Source organism: Lichenostomus cassidix, chromosome 3 (genome assembly GCF_008360975.1).
Source record: "Lichenostomus cassidix isolate B80296 chromosome 3, HeHo_3.0, whole genome shotgun sequence".
Lineage (NCBI taxonomy): Eukaryota > Metazoa > Chordata > Aves > Passeriformes > Meliphagidae > Lichenostomus > Lichenostomus cassidix.
The window spans coordinates 110,466,008-110,476,796 of NC_139483.1; the positions used below are offsets into that span (position 1 = coordinate 110,466,008).

General features: G+C 47.1%; 1 protein-coding gene across 1 annotated transcript; it reads left to right on the forward strand.

Annotated features, from left to right (window-relative positions):
* Nucleotides 1-274: 274 nt before the first annotated feature.
* Nucleotides 275-2,597, forward strand: LOC146440481 (uncharacterized). Its single transcript, XM_085057454.1, has 3 exons — nt 275-1,321; nt 1,447-1,782; nt 1,858-2,597. Exons 1-3 carry the CDS (start codon nt 1,222-1,224, stop codon nt 2,136-2,138), a joined length of 717 nt encoding a protein of 238 aa, XP_084913580.1. The 5' UTR covers nt 275-1,221; the 3' UTR covers nt 2,139-2,597.
* The last annotated feature ends 8,192 nt before the right edge of the window (nt 2,598-10,789 follow it).

Sequence of the window (10,789 nt, forward strand, 5' to 3'; positions counted from 1 at the left end):
CTGTGGTATCGCTGTGTCAGTGGGAACTACCACATGGCGCAGAAAATGCAGCCTTTCCTCTGTGCCAATCCCTCCAGCAGCACAGGTAGGGCCTGACCCTGACCCTGAGCTCAGCAGCCCAGGGACACAGTGTGGGGACATTGCCTGCCCTTCCTGCCCCAGGAGACTCCCCTGGCCCTGAGTCCCCACCTCTCCCTGTCTCCTGTGCAGGTGCAATTTCCAGCAGTGACAGCTCTAATGGCCACAGCCTGCCCAGCACAGCCATGGCCTCGGGGGCACCCTTGGCCAGTGGCAGCTCCCCAGATACCAGCGTCCCCATGGACTGGGAGAGCAGCCCAAGCATTAACATCAGCCTGGCCACAGATGTGGAAATGGAGAATGCCACGGCACATGTATTTGACATCTCCGTGGCCACGGATGTGGAAATGGAGGAAGCCACGGCCCCTCTCCTGGACATCTCCCTGTCCACTGATGTGCAGATGGAGGAGGACACCAACGCAGTGGGTAGTACCTCGTTACCCAAGGCCATCAGGCCCAGCCAGTCTGCTGCGCGTGTCCCAACCATCAGGGGCCCTGTGGTGACCTCAGACCACAGCAAGGCTCTCAATTGCTCCCAGAAGGTCAGGACCATCCGGGGCAATAGCTGCAGTGTCCCTGTGCCCTGTGTCTCTGCAGGCACCAGTGGCACCAGCCCCCCGGGCAAAATCACCCAGCTCGGGAGGCCTAGGAACGTCAGCGTCCCATATAATAACATTGTTACACCTAAAAATCCACAGCAGGATGCAGGGAAGGTCCGGTCAGCACCTCAGGGCAGTGTTCCCAAACAGCACGGCACGGAGGAAAAGAGAGCCAGGAAGAGAAAGTTAAACCCTCTTCCAAGAGATGACAGCAAGCTCAAGCCTCCCACAGGCCAAGCTGGAGCCCAAAAAAGGATTAGGCTGCAATAGTTTTTTAAAGGCTCCCATCGTTTGGGGATGGAGCCTGTGTCTTCCATCGTTTGGGGATGGAGACTGGGGCTGCCATCGTTTGGGGATGGAGCCCAGGGGAGTTTTCTTGTTTTAGACATAGATGTAGATCTAGATGAAGATGTAGGTGTAGACGAAGATGTAGATGAAGATGTAGATACGGATGTAGATGAAGATTTAGATGAAGCTGACGATGAAGATGCACATGTAGATATAGTTATGAAGATGAAAATGAAGATGTTGAGGTCTTGTGACCATGGCCCTGTGTGCTGTGTGGCACCACTGTACCAGTGGGAACCCTGCCATGGCCCAGCTCCTGCAGGCCTTCGTCTCCCGCAAGCTTTCCAGCAGCACAGGTAGGGCCTGACACTGAGCCCTGGCTGGGCAGACCCGGGACACAGTGTGGGGACATTGCCTGCCCTTCCTGCCCCAGGAGACTCCCCTGGCCCTGAGCACCCACCTCTCCCTGTCTCCTGTGCAGGTGTGACTTTAGGCAGTGACAGCTCCAATGGCCACAGCCTGCCCAGCACAGCCAAGCCCTCGGGGACACCCTTGGCCAGTGGCAGCTCCCCAGATACCAGCATCCCCATGGACTGGGAGAGCAGCCCAAGAATTGACATCAGCCTGGCCACACATGTGGCCATGGGCGATGACACCACACCAGGCCTTGACATCTCCGTGGCCACGGATGTGGATATGGACAAGGACACCAACCCAGTGGGTAGCACCACCCTACCCAAGGACATCAGACCCTGCCACTCCGCTGCTCATGCCCTAACCATTAGGGGCCCTATGGTGACCTCTGCCAGCAGCAATGGTATGAAATGCTCCCAGAATGCCTGGACCAGCCAGGACAATACCAGCAGTGTCCCCATGCCCTCTGACTCTGCAGGCACCAGTGGCACCAGCCCTCCACACAAAATCACCCAGCTCAGGCGGTCTAGGAACATCAGTGTCCCAAACACTACCATTTTGAAACCCAAGGATAAACAACAGGATGCAGGGATGAGCCTGTCAGCACCGCAGGGCAGCGTGTCCCAAACCAGGATGATGATGGAAAGGAGGCCACGGAAAAGAAAGGCAAACCCTCAGTGGAGAGATGACAGCAAGCTCGAGCTTCCCACAGGCATAGCTGGAGCCGACAAGAAGGATAAGGCTCCCAGTGTTTTTTGAAGGCTCCCATCGTTTGGGGATGGAGCCAGGGTCTCCAATTATTTGGGGGTGGAGACAGGGGCAGCCATCATTTGGGGATGGAGCCAGGGTCTCACATTATTCTGGGATGGGTTCAGTGGCTGCCATCATTTGGGGATGGAGCCAGGGTCTCCCATTGTTTGGGCATAGGGACAGGGGCAGCCATCATTTGGGGATTGGGAGAGCGGCTGCCATTGTTTGGGGATGGAGCCAGGGTCTCCCATCATTTGGGGTTGGAGCCAGGGTCTCCCATAGTTTGGGGATGGAGACAGGGTCTCCCATAGTTTGGGGATGGAGCCAGGGGCTGCCATCATTTGGGGATGGAGCCCAGGGTACTTTTCTTGCTGTAATTGTAGATTTGGATGAAGATGTAGCTGTATATGAAGATGAAGATGAAGATGATGAAGTTGAAGATGAAGATGTAAATTATGAAGATGAAGATGTAGATGAAAATAAATGTGAAGATGTAGATGTAAAAAATGTTTTCACTGTTCTCTTTTTCCAATAAAACAGTTTCATCTTTAACCAGGCTGTGTCCACATGGTGTGGGGAGGGACTGCAGGGAGCCCCAGAAAATGGCACCCAAGAGGTGCAAAAGCATCGCTGAGCCTCAAATCATAGTCCCCAAACTCCAAAGCGCACCAAGGGATCCCCAGGCCTGAGTGACTCCCAGCAGTGCAGGCACTCCTGGAATGGGACTCCCCCCATGCTCTTCCCCAGGGGAAGTAGCCCTTTCATGAGGGAGCAAGGCCAGATGGGAATTTTAGTTTGAATGTCAAAAGTTTTTATTCACCTCGTGGTTTTTTCAAATGCTCCATGTTTTTCACGGCTCCTTGAATCCTAGACCTGTTTCTGTTGCATCATCTAGGTCCAGCCCAGCCCTCTAGGGGGACAGACCCCTGCAATATCTCTGCAAGTGCAGGAGATAAGAGGTTCTTTCAAAAATGAAGGTTGGTTTTCTCACACAAGGGGTTACCTGATAGTTCCCAGGAGAAGATCCTGGGATTTTCTTTAAAATACTGTGATTTGCAATGAAATCATGGGTGGAAGTGACCTCACATTCCTACCTGGGTAGGACATTGTGTGTATTTCATATCCTAAAGGTACAACAGTAAAATATTTCTAAAAGAAAATAAATGTAATGTATTCATAATTGCTAATGTGATTGAGAATGTACATTTAAGAAATGTAATGGCATAAACCTGAAGAAATCTAATTCTGAAAGGAAGCTGTCTAAATTTAGAGTGATGTAGTAGTAATTAATCCATTTAGCATTCCATGCTGGTTTCAGCCCCAGGAATGACTAAACAGAGGACTGCCCCCAGCTTAGGAGGGGCAAGGAAAATGAAAGAGGTTATATATAAATATATGGGTGCTTTTTCTGTCAAGGCAAAACAGATCATCTGCGATCATCTCCAACAGAGGTATTTTTTCCAGGTCAATTTGCACTCTCTGGGTTAGATGGAAATGCTTTCCAGCAAAGTGAGGGCTAAACTAGACCACTATCCCAGGTTGCTCCAAGCCCTGTCCACCCTAGACTTGGACAATTCCAGGGATCCAGGGGCAGCCACAGCTTCTCTGGGAAACCTGTGCCAGGGCCTCACCACCCTCACAGGGAAGAATTTCTTCCCAATATCCCACCTATGTTTTGGTGGGAGGTGTCCATGGCAGGGGATTGGAATGAGATGAGTTTTGATGTCCCTTCCCATCCAAACCATTCTGGGATCCTGGGATTCTATGGAGCATCTCATTAAAAACTGGGCTTGTTCAGCCTCAAGGAGAGAGGACTGAGAGGGGATTTTATCAGTGCACACAAATATCTTAAGGGCAGCTCTCAAGAGGATGGGGTCAGACTCCTTTTGTGGTGCCCAACAGCAGTGCAAGGGGCAATGGAGACAAAATAAAACATGCAGAAGTTCTATCTGAATATGGGGAAAAACTTTCTGATGGTGAAAGAGCACTGGGAGAGGCTGCCCAGGGAGGTTGTGGAGTCCCCTGCTCTGGAGATATTCAAAAGCCACCTGAATGAGATCCTGTGTGACCTTCTCCAGTGACCCTGCTCTCTCAGGGGGTTTGCACTGGGGTGTCTCTAAAAGCCCCTGTCGATGCCAACCCTTCTGTGATTCTGTAAATAGAGGGTCTGCTCTCAGGCCTTAGTCCCGGGGGGAAGAAAAAACAACCAATCTACAAGAATAAACAACCAAAACAAAATCAAGCAAGAAGGAAAAGTAATTGGGACCATGGGACATAATGAGAGTCAGAAATAAAATCCATTACAAGTACTGGCCTTTGGATTATGGTAACTTCCACATAAGCTATACAGCAGAAGGTTCTTGTTGAAATCTGTGGATGTCAATGAGTTCTTCTCCACTGAACAGCATCAAGTTCCAGCCTTTTTGCTTTCTGTCAAATACTCAGCCTGTTGTTTAACTGGTTTTGTGCTTATTATTTATTTTTCCCCCTTCTCCTTATGAAAAACCTGATAATTGTTTTCAAAACCTGCTTAAAGTCTGAACCAAGAAGTCAATTAAATGCTGAAATCTCATACAGATCTCACTGAAACACACACAGGTTCATTCTCCACGAAGCTTGCAGTGAAAAGGAAGGAATTACAATGTAGAATTGAAGACTAAGGTGTCATATGAGTGCCTTGTCATAGAGATCAGGGAATGTGGAGACCCCAGAGACAGAACTGTCACCTAAAATAAAGCATTCAGTGTCAAGGGACATTACCCTGAGGGAGTAGGGACAAGGGAATTTTTCTCTCTGTGTTGGTCAGACATGTAAAGCATTGGGGCTCTGGTCCAGGTGTGCAGGAGATGGTGAATAACAATCAGGCTATGCTTGAGCTGTCACTGGATCTGGGCAAACTCTCCCCATGAAAATATCCACTGGGAAGTCCCAGGACTGGGACCATATCAGACAGTGTGACAGGGAGGTCTCCTGGGGGCTGCCATGCTGGGATGAGCATGGTCCTGTTGGCCTCTGAAAAGAAAAAAGGCTTCAAAATCCAGAATATAATACATATATACATATATTTATATACACATCCATCTCACTCTGTTTGTATAAAAGGTATTTTTTTCCCATTAAACCCTTTCTTCATGCCCAGCTTAGCCTTCAGGTGCTATAAAGTGATGTGCCAAGGTTGCCTGAGCTCTGCTGGCTGCGGTCATGAAGCCACAGGGAAAAGGGAGCAGCAATGAATGTGGCTTCGCTGGAATTACGTAATTACTTTCTTCAAGCTAAAAGTATTTCGAGTGTTTGATTGCCAGTGCTACATAACAATCTGGAGTAATTATATAATTAGCAAGAAATTGCAGCTCCCATTAGGTACTTAGGAGAAGTCAGATTTAGGTTTGATTTTTTAAAAAGGTGGGAAGTTGTGCACATGTGGGTTTTTTGCATAACGATATGACCTCGAAGAAGTGAGGGAGTAGATTTTTTTCCCTTTCCATAAAGGAACATTTCAGTGTTCATTTAGAAAATAGATCAAGTAAGACTTTCTTGAGAAGATTGAGAAATCTAGTGAAATTGGTGATTAAAAAGTTCATTAGGATTAATTGCTTCCAATTGTTACCAGAAAGCTTGCCAGGATAGGTAATATTGGATTTCAATATCCCTCTGAATAGAAAAAGAATTGGATTAGCTCCAGGGCCAGTCTTGCTGGGGAGAAGGCCAGAGAGTGGTTTGGGTTGGAAAGGACCTTGAAGATCACCTAATTCCAGCTGCCACTGGAGATGGGAGAAGAATCCAGGTCTGACACCCAGATCATGATTCTTCCCCTCTGTTGGGAGCTGCCCTCTGACACAACGGTGTTATCTGGTACTTCATATCCAGGGTTGGAAAAAAGGGCTATCGCATCCGTGCCATATTGCTGATCCTGTTGTTCAAGTGATCAACATTGCATTCATTAAAGCCACTGGAGCCTTGCCATAAATATCAGCCAAATTTCCTCCCGGAGTGAGCTCCCGACTCTTCCAGTGATAAACAATTTTTTACAAAAAAAAAAATCCAACATGAGAGGGGGGAAAAATGCCTGTGCATTTTCCATCCAGATGTGCAAAATGAAGATCCTGCCTAAGTAACCTCTTTTAAAGTCTTGAGCAAGGCCCAGGAGATATAATTGATTTGGATTTTTTAAAAGCCGGTGCCAATTTCATCAGAAAGATGCCTTGTGCAGCTAAAACCCACCGGGAGCCGGCATGAAATAATGGAATGGTTAAGTAACTTATTATGGACAGCAAGGAGAATTTGTAGCAGAAACTGTCGGCATGTCATTCCAGTGCCAGGGCAGAGGAATCAGTTCTAAAATTGATTTCATTTGGTGGTGATGCAAAAAAACAACAGTGCCAGACAAAGGGAGATGGGGCAAGTGGAATATTCCTGTTGCAACACCAAGCTGCTGAATGGGAAGAGAGCAGTGAAACAATGGGAGAGGAGGAAAAATGGCTTGAAGAGCTGCGTATGAGACTGAAATTATGCTGCAAACTTTGGAAGCTCCGCTGTCACGTGGAAAAGTAATTTAATAGCCAGGCAGACAGAGGACTGAGCCTCAGCTAAGTGCAGGGCTGAGCAAACCTCATTGATTTCCATGGAAGGCAGCAGTGGATGCAGACAGATCCTGCACCGGGGCCACAAAAATAGGGAGCATTTTGGTACAGGAATGGGGAGGAGAGCAGCATCCCATGCCATGTGTGTGGCATCAACCTTTCCCCACCTTTTCCTGGCTGTGGGATCGTGTCGGACCCAGGATGGGAGCCGCCTCTGCTCCCCGCACACAGATTTTACAGCTGCCTCCCAACAATCAAAAAACAGGGGGAAAACGCAATAAATTCTAGCAAGGACAAGGAATTTGATGGCGGAGATGGGGAAGCGGGGAATGGCTTTGGGAGATAACCGGTGTCACGCCGTAGCGGATGTAAATCCCCGCAGCCGGGTTTACACCGTGAGGATCCAGCCCTTTGTTCCCCGCAGACTCCGGGATTAGGGGAAATGAAAAGGATAAAGAACAGCCCTCCTGAAGCTGCGATTCACCCGCACGTTAATGTATGCGCATAAAGGAGCGGCCACCCGGGCCAGGCTGCGCCGAGAAAAGATGCGAAGGTCATTCAGGAGCAGATGTCACCTTAGCAGAAAACAAAGCAGTAAAATGAACAAGCCTCAATGGACCAAATGCCTTTTCAGGCAGGCTCCAGAATTCGTGTTCCAGTAACAGAAATAAATGTACAGGGGGAAAATGTGTGTGTTTGTTTCTTTCTCTCGCAGCAATAGAATCACGTCCCAGCGTCTGGGCAGGAGCTACTTGAAATAAAGCTAGAACAACGCTTATCTCTTATCAGCACTCGGGATTTGCAATAATGAAAAGATTTGCATAACAAATGCTTCTTCTCCTTCTTCGGGTTGGGATGGAAGTATTAATTTCCCCTACTTTCTTACTGTATTTTTTAAAAAACATAACCACCTTCGAGCCAAAACACAAACCTTTCTACTTTGTAACCCTTTGTAACCCTTGTCTGTGCTGACTGTCCTCCTGCTGCAGTTTGGGGATTGAAAGGAATACATTTTTGCCCTCATTTATGTCCTTACAGGCTTCTTACCGCTCCTATGCACTTGCAGAGAAAAAGACAAAAGGCCTCATTCATCCCGTTTTACACCCATGTCACTCTGCTTCCTCAGAGCCAGGGAGGTGAGGGAAGGATCCGCCCCGCGTAGTCAATTAATTATGAAGTCAATCAGGAGGTAAATATATGCATTAGCATCGGCGAGGGCTGGAGGGGATCTGTGCTGCTGTATCACAGCGTCTCTCTGCACATCAGCCTGCTCTGCCCTTTGATCATTTATGCTGCAGCCAGGCCCCCTCCTGCGAGCGCGTGTTGGAGCTCCGGAGCTTTGTGCCTCGGCGAAGGGAAGTGCTCGGTGCTGCTCCGAGGGCAGCGAGCCAGAGGGATGGAGGGATGGACGTCCAGAGGCTTTTCCGGATGGTGGTCAGGCTCCTCTTGCTCCAAAGTGAGAAGAAATTGGCTTAACAGATATTTGATTCACCCCTTCAACCCAACAAGGGCTCTCTGGGACTTTCCCAGGCTATGCACGAACACAAAACTGTGGGAGGATAATCCAGGACCTGAAATTGGATGTGGGTCATGTCAGTTCTGTGAGGTTCCTCACTCAAGACACAACTGCTTCTTGAAGAGGTCACAGTCATACTGCTGCATTTTTTTTTTTTGAGATCTGGGAAAAAGTCTTCTTCCACTGCTTTCCTAATATCTACCCCGAAATCTTCATTCTCCAAATAAAGCCTTTTTCTTCCAGTCCTTTTCCTGGGGAATAACCTACATTTGCTCCAGAAGAGCCTTACACAAATGTATGCTCTTCTCATGCAGTATCATTGTATTTCCTGTTTGGTAGCCAAAAAAACCCCAAATCTGTCTTTTTTCTCCCCTTCCCTTGGTCTTTATTTCTTCAGCAGCAGAAAATACATGAGACATAAAGGAGCAATTGTCAGCCCAAACTCAAGAAAGCTGAATTATACCTGTAACCTACTGCAAAATCATCATTCTGCTGACTTTATAACCAAGGCTGGCCAAGCTGCCTACAGGAATTTTGAACTGGTTTCCACTCCAGGTCACTCAGGAAGAGCCTCCATGAGTTGCCTCTGAAAGACTCATTAGAATTTGCAGCATGGATATTGTTTTCTCTAGTAATCAGAGTGTATTCTGAGATCCCCACAAAATCCAAGATAAAGGCCAAAAGTCAGTGTATCACCCATGTGAACATTACTGTGGAAAAGCATCTATTTCTCCCCAAGAGAGGAAATTAAAAATATTACCATTCTTTCCAGTTCATTGTGCTGGAGCAGTCCATATTGCTGATACCCATAGGTGAAAAAGGAAGAGGGGAGTGCTTCCTCATTCATGGACATTATGGAGACAATTTAACAGGCCTTTTACTTATTTCTTTTTCTTTATTTAGGACATTCATGCATGCCATCTCTTATATCAGGGCACTGGGCTTTTTAATTAGGACATAGGCTTTGAAACAAATGCATTTTGGAATTGCTAAAGAAATGAAACGTGAGAACATTGAATTAAAATGACAAGGAATTAAAAATGTATATGATTTTTCTGACCCCACCCCAAAAAATTTTGAAATTGATGGGTCATGGGTGTCACTTTTTTAAAACTTGAAATAGAAGGAACTTTATTCTTTCCCTAATGGGGTGGTGAATCTCTGCAACATAACAAATAATTCTCAGATTTTAAAATTCCACACCTAGTTAAAGTCTAATTTAGTATCCAGCCACCATTCTGCCATGACAATGTCCATGACTGACTTCCACATTCCTACCTACTAGGGGAAAAAAAGTCAGGTATTCCCTCTCCGATGTGGCTGTTTGGTCATACAAGAAATGATGCCTGTCTCCCTCAATTTCTCCTCTTGACAGTGAAGTGCTGAACAAAAAGCAGGAACAAAAAGGATCAGCATTAAAAGTTAATGCTGTAGGATTCGGCTTTTGTGTCTCACTTACAAGGGAGGAATCACAATGACAGATGAATTGATCTGGTTTTCCTGCCCAGAGATGGGTGACAAGTGCAGAGAAGTTATGGATGGTTGCGGGATCTTCTTGAAGAGATCTTCAGAGTAGAATCACAGAATCATTTGGGTTAGAAAAGCCCTACAAGATCACCCCAACTGTTAACCCAGCACTGCCAACCCCACCTAAACCACCTCCTCAAGTGCCATATCCAAATAACTTTTGAGTGCTTCCAGGGATGGTTGCAGTTGTGCAGTTTCAATCATTCAATGTTTTTAAGACCAAACTGGATGAGCAACCTGGTCTAAACCTGGGACTGACCCTTCTTGGGAGAGGAGGTTGGACCAAATCCTCGTAAGGACCCTTCCAGCCCAAATTCTCCTGCAGTCAAGCAGGACAACACCTTGATAATTTTCCTTTTTTAGCTACACTCAGAACTGTTCCCACCTTTGAACAAAGGTCTCTGGTACTGGGTGATGACCTGGGATATGTCGCTTCAATCCCTACTTCAGCTGACTTTCCTACAGGGCTCTCCATGTCTCCCATCTCCATCTGCAGAAAAAATCTGCTTTTCTCTGTCTGCAAAAGGCACCTGCGAGATGAATTCATTAGGGATCAACGGGTCCTGAATTCAGTGGTAATAAGGGCCATAAGACAGACAAAATACAGGGTGGGAAAAATCTGACAAGATTTTGATATCTGGTCTAGTTGCCTGGATACTCTTTCCTGGCACAGAAAACTCATGCGCCACCGCCACCATCACATGGTGTGAGCTCAGAAGTTGATTCACTTCAAGGCAGGGGGAATAAACAGAAAATAAAATGTCTTCCACGATAATTTCAGGGCCAGAACATTAGCAGTTATAAATTGCTCGAGACCTTTAGCTTTCACACCTAAAAGTACCTTGGCTTGATGCAGAGGAGCAAAATTGTCTTTTTGCCACGAGGCTTGGGTTTGGTGCAGCTTATGGGTGCGTTGTGTCGGGAGCATGATTTTGGAAACTGGAGTGTGTTAGACAGTCAAGATCTGCAGCCTACTTCCATATGGCCACATTAATTTCACGGCAACTCCGCCGAGAGGAAGACGATGCACCTCCCAC